General features: G+C 37.2%; 1 protein-coding gene across 3 annotated transcripts in view; it reads right to left on the bottom strand.

Annotated features, from left to right (window-relative positions):
• Positions 1 to 22,378, bottom strand: part of dnase1l1 (deoxyribonuclease I-like 1) — a 123,399-nt gene that overhangs the window by 78,519 nt on the left and 22,502 nt on the right. For all 3 annotated transcript variants that reach the window (XM_045692808.1, XM_045692810.1, XM_045692811.1), the window contains exon 6: positions 14,290 to 14,402. In XM_045692808.1, coding sequence (XP_045548764.1) covers positions 14,290 to 14,402 — 113 coding nt within the window. The remainder of the gene's footprint in view (positions 1 to 14,289; positions 14,403 to 22,378) is intronic.

The following is a 22,378-nucleotide window of genomic DNA, read 5'->3' as shown; positions in this document are numbered from 1 at the left end:
ATATAGTCTACCTACACCATCACAACAAATCCATGTAATATAGTCTACACCATCACAATAAATCCATGTAATTTGGTCCTCACCATCACAATAAATCCATGTAATTTAGTCTACCTACACCATCACAATAAATCCATGTAATAAAGTCTACCTACAACATCACAACAAATCTATGTAATATAGTCTACACCATCACAATATATCCATGTAATATAGTCTACCTACACCATCATAATAAATCCATGTAATATAGCCTACACCATCACAATAAATCCATGTAATATAGCCTACCTAAACCATCAAAATAAATCCATGTAATTTAGCCTACACCATCACAAGAAATCCATGTAATATAGTCTACCTACACCATCACAACAAATCCATGTAATATAGTCTACACCATTACAATAAATCCATGTAATTTGGTCTACACCATCACAATAAATCCATGTAATATAGTCTACACCATCACAATAAATCCATGTAATATAGTCTAAACCATCACAATAAATCCATGTAATATAGCCTACACCATCAAAATAAATCCATGTAATGTCTACACCATCACAATAAATCCATGTAATATTGTCTACCTACACCATCACAATAAATCCATGTAATATAGTCTACCTACAGCACCACAATAAATCCATGTAATATGGTCTACACCATCACAATAAATCCATGTAATATAGTCTACACCATCACAATAAATCCATGTAATATAGTCTACACCATCACAATAAATCCATGTAATATAGACTACCTACACCATCACAATAAATCCATGTAATATAGCCTACACCATCACAATAAATCCATGTAATATAGTCTACCTAACCCATCACAATGAATCCATGTAATATCGCCTACACCATCACAATAAATCCATGTAATATAGTCTACCTACACCATCACAATAAATCCATGTAATATAGCCTACACCTTCACAATAAATCCATGTAATGTAGTCTACCTACACTATCACAACAAATCCATGTAATATAGTCTAAACCATCACAATAAATCCATGTAATATAGTCTACCTACACCATCACAATAAATCCATGTAATATAGTCTAAACCATCACAATAAATCCATGTAATATAGCCTACACCATCACAATAAATCCATGTAATATAGTCTACACCATCACAATAAATCCATGTAATATAGTCTACCTACACCATCACAATAAATCCATGTAATATAGTCTACCTACATCACCACAATAAATCCATGTAATATAGTCTACACCATCACAATAAATCCATGTAATATAGTCTACACCATCACAATATATCCATGTAATATAGTCTACCTACACCATCACAATAAATCCATGTAATATAGTCTACACCATCACAATAAATCCATGTAACATAGTCTACACCATCACAATAAATCCATGTAATATAGTCTAAACCATCACAATAAATCCATGTAATATAGCCTACACCATCAAAATAAATCCATGTATTATAGTCTACACCATCACAATAAATCCATGTAATATTGTCTACCTACACCATCACAATAAATCCATGTAATATAGTCTACCTACAGCACCACAATAAATCCATGTAATATAGTCTACACCATCACAATAAATCCATGTAATATAGTCTACACCATCACAATAAATCCATGTAATATAGTCTACACCATCACAATAAATCCATGTAATATAGACTACCTACACCATCACAATAAATCCATGTAATATAGCCTACACCATCACAATAAATCCATGTAATATAGTCTACCTAACCCATCACAATGACTCCATGTAATATCGCCTACACCATCACAATAAATCCATGTAATATAGTCTACCTAAACCATCAAAACAAATCCATGTAATATAGCCTACACCATCACAATAAATCCATGTAATATAGTCTACCTACACCATCACAACAAATCCATGTAATATAGTCTACACCATCACAATAAATCCATGTAATTTGGTCTACACCATCACAATAAATCCATGTAATAAAGTCTACACCATCACAATAAATCCATGTAATATAGTCTACCTACACCACCACAATAACCCCATGTAATATAGTCTACACCATCACAATAAATCCATGTACTATAGTCTACACCATCACATTAATTCCATGTAATATAGTCTACACCATCACAATAAATCCATGTAATATAGTCTACCTACACCATCACAATAAATCCATGTAATATAGTCTACACCATCACAATAAATCCATGTAATATAGTCTACCTACACAATCACAATAAATCCATGTAATATAGTCTACCTACATCACCACAATAAATCCATGTAATATAGCCTACCTAAACCATCAAAATAAATCCATGTAATATAGCCTACACCATCACAATAAATCCATGTAATATAGTCTACCTACACCATCACAACAAATCCATGTAATATAGTCTACACCATCACAATAAATCCATGTAATATAGCCTACACCATCACAATAAATCCATGTAATATAGTCTACCTACACCATCACAATAAATCCATGTAATTTAGTCTACCTACACCATCACAATAAATCCATGTAATATAGTCTACACCATCACAATAAATCCATGTAATATAGTCTACCTACACCATCACAATAAATCCATGTAATATAGTCTACCTAAACCTTCACAATAAATCCATGTAATATAGCCTACACCATCACAATAAATCCATGTAATATAGTCTACACCATCACAATAAATCCATTTAATAGTTTTCACCATCACAATAAATCCATGTAATATAGTCTACCTACACCATCACAATAAATCCATGTAATATTTTCTACACCATCACAATATATCCATGTAATATAGTCTACCTACACCATCACAATAAATCCATGTAATATAGTCTAAACCATCACAATAAATCCATGTAATATAGCCTACACCATCACAATAAATCCATGTAATATAGTCTACCTACACCATCACAATAAATCCATGTAATATAGTCTACCTACATCACCACAATAAATCCATGTAATATAGTCTACACCATCACAATAAATCCATGTAATATAGTCTACACCATCACAATATATCCATGTAATATAGTCTACCTACACCATCACAATAAATCCATGTAATATAGCCTACACCATCACAATAAATCCATGTAATATAGTCTACACCATCACAATAAATCCATGTAATATAGTCTAAACCATCACAATAAATCCATGTAATATAGCCTACACCATCAAAATAAATCCATGTAATATAGTCTACACCATCACAATAAATCCATGTAATATTGTCTACCTACACCATCACAATAAATCCATGTAATATAGTCTACCTACAGCACCACAATAAATCCATGTAATATGGTCTACACCATCACAATAAATCCATGTAATATAGTCTACACCATCACAATAAATCCATGTAATATAGTCTACACCATCACAATAAATCCATGTAATATAGACTACCTACACCATCACAATAAATCCATGTAATATAGCCTACACCATCACAATAAATCCATGTAATATAGTCTACCTAACCCATCACAATGAATCCATGTAATATCGCCTACACCATCACAATAAATCCATGTAATATAGTCTACCTACACCATCACAATAAATCCATGTAATATAGCCTACACCTTCACAATAAATCCATGTAATGTAGTCTACCTACAACATCACAACAAATCCATGTAATATAGTCTACACCATCACAATAAATCCATGTAATATAGTCTACCTACACCATCACAATAAATCCATGTAATATAGTCTAAACCATCACAATAAATCCATGTAATATAGCCTACACCATCACAATAAATCCATGTAATATAGTCTACACCATCACAATAAATCCATGTAATATAGTCTACCTACACCATCACAATAAATCCATGTAATATAGTCTACCTACATCACCACAATAAATCCATGTAATATAGTCTACACCATCACAATAAATCCATGTAATATAGTCTACACCATCACAATATATCCATGTAATATAGTCTACCTACACCATCACAATAAATCCATGTAATATAGTCTACACCATCACAATAAATCCATGTAACATAGTCTACACCATCACAATAAATCCATGTAATATAGTCTAAACCATCACAATAAATCCATGTAATATAGCCTACACCATCAAAATAAATCCATGTAATATAGTCTACACCATCACAATAAATCCATGTAATATTGTCTACCTACACCATCACAATAAATCCATGTAATATAGTCTACCTACAGCACCACAATAAATCCATGTAATATAGTCTACACCATCACAATAAATCCATGTAATATAGTCTACACCATCACAATAAATCCATGTAATATAGTCTACACCATCACAATAAATCCATGTAATATAGACTACCTACACCATCACAATAAATCCATGTAATATAGCCTACACCATCACAATAAATCCATGTAATATAGTCTACCTACACCACCACAATAACCCCATGTAATATAGTCTACACCATCACAATAAATCCATGTACTATAGTCTACATCATCACATTAATTCCATGTAATATAGTCTACACTATCACAATAAATCCATGTAATATAGTCTACCTACACCATCACAATAAATCCATGTAATATAGTCTACACCATCACAATAAATCCATGTAATATAGTCTACCTACACAATCACAATAAATCCATGTAATATAGTCTACCTACATCACCACAATAAATCCATGTAATATAGTCTACACCATCAAAATAAATCCATGTAATATAGTCTACACCATCACAATATATCCATGTAATATAGTCTACCTACACCATCACAATAAATCCATGTAATATAGCCTACACCATCACAATAAATCCATGTAATATAGCCTACCTAAACCATCAAAATAAATCCATGTAATATAGCCTACACCATCACAATAAATCCATGTAATATAGTCTACCTACACCATCACAACAAATCCATGTAATATAGTCTACACCATCACAATAAATCCATGTAATATAGCCTACACCATCACAATAAATCCATGTAATATAGTCTACCTACACCATCACAATAAATCCATGTAATTTAGTCTACCTACACCATCACAATAAATCCATGTAATATAGTCTACACCATCACAATAAATCCATGTAATATAGTCTACCTACACCATCACAATAAATCCATGTAATATAGTCTACCTAAACCTTCACAATAAATCCATGTAATATAGCGCTACACCATCACAATAAATCCATGTAATATAGTCTACACCATCACAATAAATCCATTTAATAGTTTTCACCATCACAATAAATCCATGTAATATAGTCTACCTACACCATCACAATAAATCCATGTAATATTTTCTACACCATCACAATTTATCCATGTAATATAGTCTACCTACACCATCACAATAAATCCATGTAATATAGTCTAAACCATCACAATAAATCCATGTAATATAGCCTACACCATCACAATAAATCCATGTAATATAGTCTACACCATCACAATAAATCCATGTAATATAGTCTACCTACACCATCACAATAAATCCATGTAATATAGTCTACCTACATCACCACAATAAATCCATGTAATATAGTCTACACCATCACAATAAATCCATGTAATATAGTCTACACCATCACAATATATCCATGTAATATAGTCTACCTACACCATCACAATAAATCCATGTAATATAGCCTACACCATCACAATAAATCCATGTAATATAGTCTACACCATCACAATAAATCCATGTAATATAGTCTAAACCATCACAATAAATCCATGTAATATAGCCTACACCATCAAAATAAATCCATGTAATATAGTCTACACCATCACAATAAATCCATGTAATATTGTCTACCTACACCATCACAATAAATCCATGTAATATAGTCTACCTACAGCACCACAATAAATCCATATAATATAGTCTACACCATCACAATAAATCCATGTAATATAGTCTACACCATCACAATATATCCATGTAATATAGTCTACCTACACCATCACAATAAATCCATGTAATATAGCCTACACCATCACAATAAATCCATGTAATATAGCCTACCTAAACCATCCAAATAAATCCATGTAATATAGCCTACACCATCACAATAAATCCATGTAATATAGTCTACCTACACCATCACAACAAATCCATGTAATATAGTCTACACCATCACAATAAATCCATGTAATTTGGTCCTCACCATCACAATAAATCCATGTAATTTAGTCTACCTACACCATCACAATAAATCCATGTAATAAAGTCTACCTACAACATCACAACAAATCTATGTAATATAGTCTACACCATCACAATATATCCATGTAATATAGTCTACCTACACCATCATAATAAATCCATGTAATATAGCCTACACCATCACAATAAATCCATGTAATATAGCCTACCTAAACCATCAAAATAAATCCATGTAATTTAGCCTACACCATCACAAGAAATCCATGTAATATAGTCTACCTACACCATCACAACAAATCCATGTAATATAGTCTACACCATTACAATAAATCCATGTAATTTGGCCTACACCATCACAATAAATCCATGTAATATAGCCTACCTAAACCATCAAAATAAATCCATGTAATTTAGCCTACACCATCACAATAAATCCATGTAATATAGTCTACCTAACCCATCACAATGAATCCATGTAATATCGCCTACACCATCACAATAAATCCATGTAATATAGTCTACCTACACCATCACAATAAATCCATGTAATATAGCCTACACCTTCACAATAAATCCATGTAATGTAGTCTACCTACACTATCACAACAAATCCATGTAATATAGTCTAAACCATCACAATAAATCCATGTAATATAGTCTACCTACACCATCACAGTAAATCCATGTAATATAGTCTAAACCATCACAATAAATCCATGTAATATAGCCTACACCATCACAATAAATCCATGTAATATAGTCTACACCATCACAATAAATCCATGTAATATAGTCTACCTACACCATCACAATAAATCCATGTAATATAGTCTACCTACATCACCACAATAAATCCATGTAATATAGTCTACACCATCACAATAAATCCATGTAATATAGTCTACACCATCACAATATATCCATGTAATATAGTCTACCTACACCATCACAATAAATCCATGTAATATAGTCTACACCATCACAATAAATCCATGTAACATAGTCTACACCATCACAATAAATCCATGTAATATAGTCTAAACCATCACAATAAATCCATGTAATATAGCCTACACCATCAAAATAAATCCATGTAATATAGTCTACACCATCACAATAAATCCATGTAATATTGTCTACCTACACCATCACAATAAATCCATGTAATATAGTCTACCTACAGCACCACAATAAATCCATGTAATATAGTCTACACCATCACAATAAATCCATGTAATATAGTCTACACCATCACAATAAATCCATGTAATATAGTCTACACCATCACAATAAATCCATGTAATATAGACTACCTACACCATCACAATAAATCCATGTAATATAGCCTACACCATCACAATAAATCCATGTAATATAGTCTACCTGACCCATCACAATGACTCCATGTAATATCGCCTACACCATCACAATAAATCCATGCAATATAGTCTACCTAAACCATCAAAACAAATCCATGTAATATAGCCTACACCATCACAATAAATCCATGTAATATAGTCTACCTACACCATCACAACAAATCCATGTAATATAGTCTACACCATCACAATAAATCCATGTAATTTGGTCTACACCATCACAATAAATCCATGTAATAAAGTCTACACCATCACAATAAATCCATGTAATATAGTCTACCTACACCACCACAATAACCCCATGTAATATAGTCTACACCATCACAATAAATCCATGTACTATAGTCTACACCATCACATTAATTCCATGTAATATAGTCTACACCATCACAATAAATCCATGTAATATAGTCTACCTACACCATCACAATAAATCCATGTAATATAGTCTACACCATCACAATAAATCCATGTAATATAGTCTACCTACACAATCACAATAAATCCATGTAATATAGTCTACCTACATCACCACAATAAATCCATGTAATATAGCCTACCTAAACCATCAAAATAAATCCATGTAATATAGCCTACACCATCACAATAAATCCATGTAATATAGTCTACCTACACCATCTCAACAAATCCATGTAATATAGTCTACACCATCACAATAAATCCATGTAATATAGTCTACCTACATCACCACAATAAATCCATGTAATATAGTCTACACCATCACAATAAATCCATGTAATATAGTCTACACCATCACAATATATCCATGTAATATAGTCTACCTACACCATCACAATAAATCCATGTAATATAGTCTACACCATCACAATAAATCCATGTAACATAGTCTACACCATCACAATAAATCCATGTAATATAGTCTAAACCATCACAATAAATCCATGTAATATAGCCTACACCATCAAAATAAATCCATGTAATATAGTCTACACCATCACAATAAATCCATGTAATATTGTCTACCTACACCATCACAATAAATCCATGTAATATAGTCTACCTACAGCACCACAATAAATCCATGTAATATAGTCTACACCATCACAATAAATCCATGTAATATAGTCTACACCATCACAATAAATCCATGTAATATAGTCTACACCATCACAATAAATCCATGTAATATAGACTACCTACACCATCACAATAAATCCATGTAATATAGCCTACACCATCACAATAAATCCATGTAATATAGTCTACCTGACCCATCACAATGACTCCATGTAATATCGCCTACACCATCACAATAAATCCATGTAATATAGTCTACCTAAACCATCAAAACAAATCCATGTAATATAGCCTACACCATCACAATAAATCCATGTAATATAGTCTACCTACACCATCACAACAAATCCATGTAATATAGTCTACACCATCACAATAAATCCATGTAATTTGGTCTACACCATCACAATAAATCCATGTAATAAAGTCTACACCATCACAATAAATCCATGTAATATAGTCTACCTACACCACCACAATAACCCCATGTAATATAGTCTACACCATCACAATAAATCCATGTACTATAGTCTACACCATCACATTAATTCCATGTAATATAGTCTACACCATCACAATAAATCCATGTAATATAGTCTACCTACACCATCACAATAAATCCATGTAATATAGTCTACACCATCACAATAAATCCATGTAATATAGTCTACCTACACAATCACAATAAATCCATGTAATATAGTCTACCTACATCACCACAATAAATCCATGTAATATAGCCTACCTAAACCATCAAAATAAATCCATGTAATATAGCCTACACCATCACAATAAATCCATGTAATATAGTCTACCTACACCATCTCAACAAATCCATGTAATATAGTCTACACCATCACAATAAATCCATGTAATATAGCCTACACCATCACAATAAATCCATGTAATATAGTCTACCTACACCATCACAATAAATCCATGTAATTTAGTCTACCTACACCATCACAATAAATCCATGTAATATAGTCTACACCATCACAATAAATCCATGTAATATAGTCTACCTACACCATCACAATAAATCCATGTAATATAGTCTACCTAAACCTTCACAATAAATCCATGTAATATAGCCTACACCATCACAATAAATCCATGTAATATAGTCTACACCATCACAATAAATCCATTTAATAGTTTTCACCATCACAATAAATCCATGTAATATAGTCTACCTACACCATCACAATAAATCCATGTAATATTTTCTACACCATCACAATATATCCATGTAATATAGTCTACCTACACCATCACAATAAATCCATGTAATATAGTCTAAACCATCACAATAAATCCATGTAATATAGCCTACACCATCACAATAAATCCATGTAATATAGTCTACCTACACCATCACAATAAATCCATGTAATATAGTCTACCTACATCACCACAATAAATCCATGTAATATAGTCTACACCATCACAATAAATCCATGTAATATAGTCTACACCATCACAATATATCCATGTAATATAGTCTACCTACACCATCACAATAAATCCATGTAATATAGCCTACACCATCACAATAAATCCATGTAATATAGTCTACACCATCACAATAAATCCATGTAATATAGTCTAAACCATCACAATAAATCCATGTAATATAGCCTACACCATCAAAATAAATCCATGTAATATAGTCTACACCATCACAATAAATCCATGTAATATTGTCTACCTACACCATCACAATAAATCCATGTAATATAGTCTACCTACAGCACCACAATAAATCCATGTAATATGGTCTACACCATCACAATAAATCCATGTAATATAGTCTACACCATCACAATAAATCCATGTAATATAGTCTACACCATCACAATAAATCCATGTAATATAGACTACCTACACCATCACAATAAATCCATGTAATATAGCCTACACCATCACAATAAATCCATGTAATATAGTCTACCTAACCCATCACAATGAATCCATGTAATATCGCCTACACCATCACAATAAATCCATGTAATATAGTCTACCTACACCATCACAATAAATCCATGTAATATAGCCTACACCTTCACAATAAATCCATGTAATGTAGTCTACCTACAACATCACAACAAATCCATGTAATATAGTCTACACCATCACAATAAATCCATGTAATATAGTCTACCTACACCATCACAATAAATCCATGTAATATAGTCTAAACCATCACAATAAATCCATGTAATATAGCCTACACCATCACAATAAATCCATGTAATATAGTCTACACCATCACAATAAATCCATGTAATATAGTCTACCTACACCATCACAATAAATCCATGTAATATAGTCTACCTACATCACCACAATAAATCCATGTAATATAGTCTACACCATCACAATAAATCCATGTAATATAGTCTACACCATCACAATATATCCATGTAATATAGTCTACCTACACCATCACAATAAATCCATGTAATATAGTCTACACCATCACAATAAATCCATGTAACATAGTCTACACCATCACAATAAATCCATGTAATATAGTCTAAACCATCACAATAAATCCATGTAATATAGCCTACGCCATCAAAATAAATCCATGTAATATAGTCTACACCATCACAATAAATCCATGTAATATTGTCTACCTACACCATCACAATAAATCCATGTATTATAGTCTACCTACAGCACCACAATAAATCCATGTAATATAGTCTACACCATCACAATAAATCCATGTAATATAGTCTACACCATCACAATAAATCCATGTAATATAGTCTACACCATCACAATAAATCCATGTAATATAGACTACCTACACCATCACAATAAATCCATGTAATATAGCCTACACCATCACAATAAATCCATGTAATATAGTCTACCTACACCACCACAATAACCCCATGTAATATAGTCTACACCATCACAATAAATCCATGTACTATAGTCTACATCATCACATTAATTCCATGTAATATAGTCTACACTATCACAATAAATCCATGTAATATAGTCTACCTACACCATCACAATAAATCCATGTAATATAGTCTACACCATCACAATAAATCCATGTAATATAGTCTACCTACACAATCACAATAAATCCATGTAATATAGTCTACCTACATCACCACAATAAATCCATGTAATATAGTCTACACCATCAAAATAAATCCATGTAATATAGTCTACACCATCACAATATATCCATGTAATATAGTCTACCTACACCATCACAATAAATCCATGTAATATAGCCTACACCATCACAATAAATCCATGTAATATAGCCTACCTAAACCATCAAAATAAATCCATGTAATATAGCCTACACCATCACAATAAATCCATGTAATATAGTCTACCTACACCATCACAACAAATCCATGTAATATAGTCTACACCATCACAATAAATCCATGTAATATAGCCTACACCATCACAATAAATCCATGTAATATAGTCTACCTACACCATCACAATAAATCCATGTAATTTAGTCTACCTACACCATCACAATAAATCCATGTAATATAGTCTACACCATCACAATAAATCCATGTAATATAGTCTACCTACACCATCACAATAAATCCATGTAATATAGTCTACCTAAACCTTCACAATAAATCCATGTAATATAGCGTACACCATCACAATAAATCCATGTAATATAGTCTACACCATCACAATAAATCCATTTAATAGTTTTCACCATCACAATAAATCCATGTAATATAGTCTACCTACACCATCACAATAAATCCATGTAATATTTTCTACACCATCACAATATATCCATGTAATATAGTCTACCTACACCATCACAATAAATCCATGTAATATAGTCTAAACCATCACAATAAATCCATGTAATATAGCCTACACCATCACAATAAATCCATGTAATATAGTCTACACCATCACAATAAATCCATGTAATATAGTCTACCTACACCATCACAATAAATCCATGTAATATAGTCTACCTACATCACCACAATAAATCCATGTAATATAGTCTACACCATCACAATAAATCCATGTAATATAGTCTACACCATCACAATATATCCATGTAATATAGTCTACCTACACCATCACAATAAATCCATGTAATATAGCCTACACCATCACAATAAATCCATGTAATATAGTCTACACCATCACAATAAATCCATGTAATATAGTCTAAACCATCACAATAAATCCATGTAATATAGCCTACACCATCAAAATAAATCCATGTAATATAGTCTACACCATCACAATAAATCCATGTAATATTGTCTACCTACACCATCACAATAAATCCATGTAATATAGTCTACCTACAGCACCACAATAAATCCATGTAATATAGTCTACACCATCACAATAAATCCATGTAATATAGTCTACACCATCACAATAAATCCATGTAATATAGTCTACACCATCACAATAAATCCATGTAATATAGACTACCTACACCATCACAATAAATCCATGTAATATAGTCTACCTAAACCTTCACAATAAATCCATGTAATATAGCCTACACCATCACAATAAATCCATGTAATATAGTCTACACCATCACAATAAATCCATTTAATAGTTTTCACCATCACAATAAATCCATGTAATATAGTCTACCTACACCATCACAATAAATCCATGTAATATAGCCTACACCATCACAATAAATCCATGTAATATAGTCTACCTACACCATCACAATAAATCCATGTAATATAGTCTACCTACACCATCACAATAAATCCATGTAATATAGTCTACACCATCACTATAAATCCATGTAATATAGTCTACCTACACTATCACAAGATGTTCCAGGGGTCTTGTTTCTGTAGGCTGATGGGATCCTCCTCAGGCCTAGCCTATAGAAAGCTGGTTGGATCCTCCTCTGGCCTAGCCTATAGAAAGCTGATGGGATCCTCCTCAGGCCTAGCCTATAGAAAGTTGATGGGATCCTCCTCAGGCCTAGCCTATAGAAAGCTGATGGGATCCTCCTTTTTTTAATAGAGGCCATCAACTCTGTTTTCTCACGCACTTGCGTAGCCTATAGTAATGTTGTTCATCAGGAACACTTATTTCATTCCATGCATCATCCAGCTATGAGGAGCTGGCTCTTGCTGTGCAACAGGTGAACCTATTCTGATCAAACTCTGAATGCAGGGCTCTCATGAAGTGTTTGATTTGATTTCCATCGATGTCAGTGTTTAGAGGGACAATAGAGTGCTGAGTACCGGCCATTAGCGACTGGCTGTTAGACAGTTTGCTAGGCTACTAACGACAGTTACCATGAAGTGTTTGATTTGATTTCCATCGCCGTCAGTGTTTAGAGGGACAATAGAGTGCTGAGTACCGGCCATTGGCTGTTAGACAGTTTGGTAGACTACTAACGACAGTTACCATGACTGTCAGTCTAGTGACGGCCAGAGTGGGAGTAATAGGTGATAGAGGCCTAACCAGGTGACAACCACAACACACACAGTAAATTAAGACATGCACAGCCCGGGATTAAATCTGATCACGCTTGTAGACAATGCCTATTTTAAATGTAATGAAAGCATGATTGGATTGAGTTCTGACCACAGACACACTGTTACCTCTGTCTTCCATTTCTTCTTGACATCCAGGAAGACATCGTAGAGGGCATCGATCTCTTTAGTAGCGTTGGTGGGAGTGGTGTGCTGGGGTACTAAAACAAAGTCCCGTATGGCTGGAGAGAAAGAGAGAGAATGAGACAGAGAGATGGTGAGAGAGAGAGAGAGAGAGAGAGAGAGAGAGAGAGAGAGAGAGAGAGATGGTGTGAGAGAGAGAGGACGAGAGAGAGAGAGAGAGAGAGGATGAGAGCGAGAGATGGTGTGAGAGAGAGAGGATGAGAGAGAGAGAGGATGAGAGAGAGAGAGAGGATGGGAGAGAGAGGATGAGACAGAGAGATGGTGTGAGAGAGAGATAGAGACAGAGATGGTGTGTGAGAGAGAGAGAGAGAGAGACAGAGATGGTGTGTGAGAGAGAGAGAGAGAGAGAGAGAGAGAGAGAGAGAGGATGAGAGAGAGGATGAGAGAGAGAGGATGAGAGAGAGAGGATGAGACAGAGAGATGGTGTGAGAGAGAGATAGAGACAGAGATGGTGTGAGAGAGAGAGAGAGAGAGAGAGAGATGGTGTGAGAGAGAGAGGATGAAGAGAGAGGATGAGAGAGAGAGAGGATGAGAGAGAGAGGATGAGACAGAGAGATGGTGTGAGAGAGAGAAAGAGAGAGAGAGAGAGAGAGAGAGAGAGAGAGAGGATGAGAGAGAGAAAGGATGAGAGAGAGAGGATGAGACAGAGAGATGGTGTGAGAGAGAGAGAGAGGATGAGAGAGAGAGGATGAGACAGAGAGATGGTGTGAGAGAGAGAGAGGATGAGACAGAGATGGTATGATAGAGAGAGGATGAGAGAGGATGAGAGAGAGAGGATGAGACAGAGAGATGGTGTGAGAGAGAGAGAGGATGAGACAGAGATGGTGTGAGAGAGAGAGGATGAGAGAGAGAGGATGAGACAGAGAGATGGTGTGAGAGAGAGAGGATGAGACAGAGAGAGAGAGAGAGAGATGGTGCGAGAGAGAGAGGATGAAGAGAGAGGATGAGAGAGAGAGAGGATGAGAGAGAGAGGATGAGACAGAGAGATGGTGTGAGAGAGAGAGAGAGAGAGAGATGGTGTGAGAGAGAGAGAGAGGATGAGAGAGAGAGGATGAGAGAGATGAGAGAGAGAGAGAGAGAGAGAGGGAGAGATGAGAGAGAGAGAGATGGTGTGAGAGAGAGAGGATGAGACAGAGATGGTGTGAGAGAGAGAGATGGTGAGAGAGAGAGAGAGAGAGAGAGAGAGCGAGAGAGAGAGAGAGAGATGGTGTGAGAGAGAGAGGATGAAGAGAGAGGATGAGAGAGATTGAGGATGAGAGATAGAGGATGAGACAGAGAGATGGTGTGAGAGAGAGAGAGAGAGAGAGAGAGAGAGAGAGAGATGGTGTGAGAGAGAGAGAGAGGATGAGAGAGAGAGGATGAGAGAGATGAGAGAGAGAGAGAGAGAGAGAGAGAGAGAGAGAGAGAGAGAGAGAGAGAGAGATGGTGTGAGAGAGAGAGAGGATGAGAGAGAGGATGAGAGAGATGTGTGAGCGAGAGAGAGAGAGAGAGAGAGAGAGAGAGAGATGGTGTGAGAGAGAGAGAGGATGAGAGAGAGAGGATGAGAGAGAGAGAGAGAGAGATGGTGTGAGAGAGAGAGAGAGAGATGGTGTGAGAGAGAGAGGATGAGAGAGAGGATGAGAGAGATGTGTGTGAGAGAGAGAGAGGATGAGAGAGAGAGGATGAGAGAGATGAGAGAGAGAGAGAGAGAGAGAGAGAGAGAGAGAGAGAGAGAGGATGGTGTGAGAGAGAGAGAGAGAGGATGAGAGAGAGAGAGAGATGGTGTGAGAGAGAGAGAGAGAGATGGTGTGTGAGAGAGAGAGAGAGAGCGAGAGAGAGGATGAGACAGAGATGGTGTGAGAGAGAGAGAGGATGAGAGAGAGAGGATGAGAGAGGATGAGAGAGAGAGGATGAGACAGAGAGATGGTGTGAGAGAGAGATAGAGAGAGAGAGAGATGGTGTGAGAGAGAGAGAGGATGAGACAGAGATGATGTGAGAGAGAGAGAGGATGAGACAGAGATGGTGTGAGAGAGAGAGAGAGGATGAGATAGAGAGATGTGTGAGAGAGAGAGGATGAGAGAGAGAGGATGAGAGAGATGTGTGAGAGAGAGAGAGGATGAGAGAGAGAGGATGAGAGAGATGTGTGCGAGAGAGAGAGAGAGAGAGGATGAGACAGAGATGGTGTGAGAGAGAGAGAGATGTGAGTGAGAGAGAGAGAGGATGAGAGAGAGAGGATGAGAGAGATGTGTGTGAGAGAGAGAGAGAGAGATGGTGTGAGAGAGAGGATGAGAGAGAGAGAGAGAGAGAGAGAGAGAGAGAGAGATGGTGTGAGAGAGAGAGGATGAGAGAGAGAGGATGAGAGAGAGAGGATGAGACAGAGAGATGGTGTGAGAGAGAGAGAGGATGAGACAGAGATGGTATGAGAGAGAGAGAGGATGAGAGAGAGGATGAGAGAGAGAGGATGAGACAGAGAGATGGTGTGAGAGAGAGAGAGGATGAGACAGAGATGGTGTTAGAGAGAGAGAGAGAGAGAGAGAGGATGAGAGAGAGGATGAGAGAGAGAGGATGAGACAGAGAGATGGTGTGAGCGAGAGAGAATGAGACAGAGAGGATGAGAGAGATGTGTGTGAGAGAGAGAGAGAGAGAGAGAGAGAGAGAGAGAGATGGTGTGAGAGAGAGAGATGAGACAGAGGATGAGACAGTGCAATACGTCGGGCCAGGCTTTTCAAAAAGGCTTTACAACGAAAGCAAAACATTAGATTATGTCAGCAGAGTACCAAGCCAGAAATAATCAGACACCCATTTTTCAAGCCAGCATATAATGTCACCAAAACCCAGAAGACAGCTAAATGCAGCACTCACCTTTGATGATCTTCATCAGATGACAACCCTAGGACATTATGTTATACAATACATGCTTGTTTTGTTCAATCAAGTTCATATTTATATCAAAAACCAGCTTTTTACATTAGCATGTGACGTTCAGAACTAGCATACCCCCCGCAAACTTCCGGGGAATTCGCTAACATTTTACTAAATTACTCACGATAAACGTTCACAAAAAGCATAACAATTATTTTAAGAATTATAGATACAGACCTCCTCTATGCACTCGATATGTCCGATTTTAAAATAGCTTTTGGTGAAAGCACATTTTGCAATATTCTAAGTACATAGCCCAGGCATCACGGGCTCGCTATTTAGACACCCGGCAAGTTTAGCACTCACCATAATCATATTTACTATTATAAAAGTTTCATTACCTTTTGTTGTCTTCGTCAGAATACACACCCAGGACTGCTACTTCAATAACAAATGTTGGTTTGGTCCAAAATAATCCATCGTTATATCCGAATAGCGGCGTTTTGTTCGTATGCGTTCCAGACACTATCCGAAATAGTAAAGAAGTGTCACGCGCATGGCGCAATTCGTGACAATAAAATTCAAAGTATTCCATTACCGTACTTCGAAGCATGTCAACCGCTGTTTAAAATCAATTTTTATGACATTTTTCTCGTAGAAAAGCGATAATATTCCGACAGGGAATCTCCTTTTCGGCAAACAGAGGAAAAAATCCCAAAGGCGGGGGCGGTCGGGGTCACGCGCATAAGCCAGTGTCTCTTGATCGGCCACTTGAGAAAGGCGATAATGTGTTTCAGCCTGGGGCTGGAATGACGACATTCTGTTTTTTCCCGGGCTCTGAGCGCCTATGGACGACGTGGGAAGTGTCACGTTAGAGCAGAGATCCTTAGTAAATGATAGAGATGGAAAAGAAGTTCAACAAATGGTCAGACAGGCCACTTCCTGTAAAGGAATCTCTCAGGTTTTGACCTGCCATTTGAGTTCTGTTATACTCACAGACACCATTCAAACAGTTTTAGAAAATTTAGGGTGTTTTCTATCCATATGTAATAAGTATATGCATATTCTAGTTACTGGGTAGGAGTGGTAACCAGATTAAATCGGGTATGTTTTTTATCCAGCCGTGTCAATGCTGCCCCCTAGCCCTAACAGGTTAACGAGAGTCTTGTCTTTAAATAGCTGTAAAATAGTCATATGTTAGAGAAATTGAAGTAATAGGATTTTTAACGTTTTGAAAATCGCGCCACAGGCTGCCAGTGGCTGTTACGTAGGTGGGACGAATTCGTCCCGCCTAGCCCAGAGAGGTTAAAAGTCGTGCTATAAATTCTCAGACAACCCAAAGATTCCTTGATGCCCTTCCAGACTGCCTCTGCCTACCCAAGGACGTCAGAGGACAAAAATCAGTTAACCACCTAACCGAGGAACTCAATTTAACCTTGCGCAATACCCTAGATGCAGTTGCACCCCTAAAAACTAAAAACATCTGTCATAAGAAACTAGCTCCCTGGTATACAGAAAATACACGAGCTCTGAAGCAAGCTTCCAGAAAATTGGAACGGAAATGGCGCCACACCAAACTGGAAGTCTTCCGACTAGCTTGGAAAGACAGTACCGTGCAGTATCGAAGAGCCCTCACTGCTGCTCGATCATCCTATTTTTCCAACTTAATTGAGGAAAATAAGAACAATCCGAAATTTATTTTTGATACTGTCGCAAAGCTAACTAAAAAGCAGCCTTCGCAAATGGAGGATGGCTTTCACTTCAGCAGTAATAAATTTATGAACTTCTTTGAGGAAAAGATCATGATCATTAGAAAGCAAATTACAGACTCCTCTTTAAATCTGGGTATTCCTCCAAAGCTCCATTGTCCTGAGTCTACACAACTCTGCCAGGACCTAGGATCAAGGGAGATACTAAAGTGTTTTAGTACTATATCTCTTGACGCAATGATGAAAATAATCATGGCCTCCAAACCCTCAAGCTGCATACTGGACCCTATTCCAACTAAACTACTGAAAGAGCTGCTTCCTGTGCTTGGCCCTCCTATGTTGAACATAATAAATGTCTCTCTATCCACCGGATGTGTACCAAGCTCACTAAAAGTGGCAGTAATAAAGCCTCTCTTGAAAAAGCCAATCTTGATCCATAAATTATAAAAAACTATCGGCCTATATCGAATCTTCCATTCCTCTCAAAAATTGTAGAAAAAGCTGTTGCACAGCAACTCACTGCCTTCCTGAAGACAAACAATGTATACGAAACGCTTCAGTCTGGTTTTAGACCCCATCATAGCACTGAGACTGCACTTGTGAAGGTGGTAAATGACCTTTTAATGACGTCAGACCGAGGCTCTGCATCTGTCCTCGTGCTCCTAGATCTTAGTGCCGCTTTTGATACCATCGATCACCACATTCTTTTGGAGAGATTGGAAACCCAAATTGGTCTACATGGACAAGTTCTGGCCTGGTTTAGATCTTATCTGTCGGAAAGATATCAGTTTGTCTCTGTGAATGGTTTGTCCTCTGACAAATCAATTGTAAATTTCGGTGTTCCTCAAGGTTCCGTTTTAGGACCACTATTGTTTTCACTATATATTTTACCTCTTGGGGATGTCATTCGAAAACATAATGTTAAATTTCACTGCTATGCGGACGACACACAGCTGTACATTTCAATGAAACATGGTGAAGCCCCAAAATTGCCCTCGCTAGAAGCCTGTGTTTCAGACATAAAGAAGTGGATGGCTGCAAACTTTCTACTTTTAAACTCGGACAAAACAGAGATGCTTGTTCTAGGTCCCAAGAAACAAAGAGATCTTCTGTTGAATCTGACAATTAATCTGGATGGTTGTACAGTCGTCTCAAATAAAACTGTGAAGGACCTCGGCGTTACTCTGGACCCTGATCTCTCTTTTGAAGAACATATCAAGACTGTTTCAAGGACAGCTTTTTTCCATCTACGTAACATTGCAAAAATCAGAAATTTTCTGTCCAAAAATGACGCAGAAAAATTAATCCATGCTTTTGTTACTTCTAGGCTGGACTACTGCAATGCTCTACTTTCCGGCTACCCGGATAAAGCACTAAATAAACTTCAGTTAGTGCTAAATACGGCTGCTAGAATCCTGACTAGAACCAAAAAATTTGATCATATTACTCCAGTGCTAGCCTCCCTACACTGGCTTCCTGTTAAGGCAAGGGCTGATTTCAAGGTTTTACTGCTAACCTACAAAGCATTACATGGGCTTGCTCCTACCTATCTTTCCGATTTGGTCCTGCCGTACATACCTACACGTACGCTACGGTCACAAGACGCAGGCCTCCTAATTGTCCCTAGAATTTCTAAGCAAACGGCTGGAGGTAGGGCTTTCTCCTATAGAGCTCCATTTTTATGGAATGGTCTGCCTACCAATGTGAGAGACGCAGACTCAGTCTCAACCTTTAAGTCTTTACTGAAGACTTATCTCTTCAGTAGGTCCTATGATTAAGTATAGTCTGGCCCAGGAGTGTGAAGGTGAACGGAAAGGCTGGAGCAACGAACCGCCCTTGCTGTCTCTGCCTTGCCGGTTCCCCTCTTTCCACTGGGATTCTCTGCCTCTAACCCTTTTACAGGGGCTGAGTCACTGGCCTACTGGTGTTCTTCCATGCCGTCCATGGGAGGGGTGCGTCACTTGAGTGGGTTGAGTCACTGACGTGGTCTTCCTGTCTGGGTTGGCGCCCCCCCTTGGGTTGTGCCATGGCGGAGATCGTTGTGGGCTATACTCTGCCTTGTCTTAGGACGGTAAGTTGGTGGTTGGAGACATCCCTCTAGTGGTGTGGGGGCTGTGCTTTGGCAAAGTGGGTGGGGTTATATCCTACCTGTTTGGCCCTGTCCGGGGGTATCATCGGATGGGGCCACAGTGTCTTCTGATCCCTCCTGTCTCAGCCTCCAGTATTTATGCTGCAGTAGTTTATGTGTCGGGGGGCTAGGGTCAGTCTGTTACATCTGGAGTATTTCTCTTGTCTTATCCGGTGTCCTGTGTGTATTTAAATATGCTCTCTCTAATTCTCTCTTTCTCTCTTTCTGTCTTTCTCTCGGAGGACCTGAGCCCTAGGACCATGCCTCAGGACTACCTGGTATGATGACTCCTTGCTGTCCCCAGTCCACCTGGCCGTGCTGCTGCTCCAGTTTCAACTGTTCTGCCTGCGGCTATGGAACCCTGACCTGTTCACCGGACGTGCTTGTTGCACCCTCGACAACTACTATGATTATTATTATTTGACCATGCTGGTCATTTATGAACATTTTAACATTTTAACATCTTGACCATGTTCTGTTATAATATCCACCCTGCACAGCCAGAAGAGGACTGGCCACCCCTCATAGCCTGGTTCCTCTCTAGGTTTCTTCCTAGGTTTTTGGCCTTTCTAGGGAGTTTTTCCTAGGGAGTTTTTCCTAGCCACCGTGCTTCTTTCACATGCTTTGCTTGCTGTTTGGGGTTTTAGGCTGGGTTTCTGTACAGCACTTTGAGATATCAACTGATGTACGAAGGGCTATATAAAAATAAATTTGATTTGATTTGATTTGATTTGATCTTTGAAGCTTAAGCTTGCATGTTGGTATTTTTTGCATGGGTATTTATCATTTTAGGGAGGGAGAGAGACGGAGATAGAGAGAGACAGAAGGAGAGGCAGGGAGGGAGAGAGAGACAGATAGAGAAAGAGACAGTGACACAGAGAGAGGGGAGAGACAGATATGGAGAGAGAGAGAGAGAGAGAGAGAGAGAGAGAGAGAGAGGCAGGGAGGGCCTTCTATTCCATCCAAAGGAAAATAAAAGTCGACATACCAATTAGGATATGGCTAAAAATACTTGAATCAGTCGTAGAACCCATTGCCCTTTATGATTGTCAGGTCTGGGGTCCACTCACCAATCAAGAATTTACAAAATGGGACAAACACCAAATTGAGACTGCATGCAGAATTCTGCAAAAATATCCTCAGTGTACAACGTAAAACCCCAAATAATGCATGCAGAGCAGAATTAGGACGATACCGAGGGATTATCAAAATCCAGAAAAGAGAAGTTAAATTCTACAACCCCCTAAAAGGAAGCGATTCCCAAACGTACCATAACAAAGCCATCACCTGCAGAGAGATGAACCTGGAGAAGAGTCCATTAAGCAAGTTGGTCCTG

This window comes from Salmo salar, chromosome ssa13, assembly GCF_905237065.1.
Source record: "Salmo salar chromosome ssa13, Ssal_v3.1, whole genome shotgun sequence".
NCBI lineage: Eukaryota > Metazoa > Chordata > Actinopteri > Salmoniformes > Salmonidae > Salmo > Salmo salar.
Note: the sequence above shows the minus strand (reverse complement) of the source record. Positions and strands in the feature narration are given on the sequence as shown.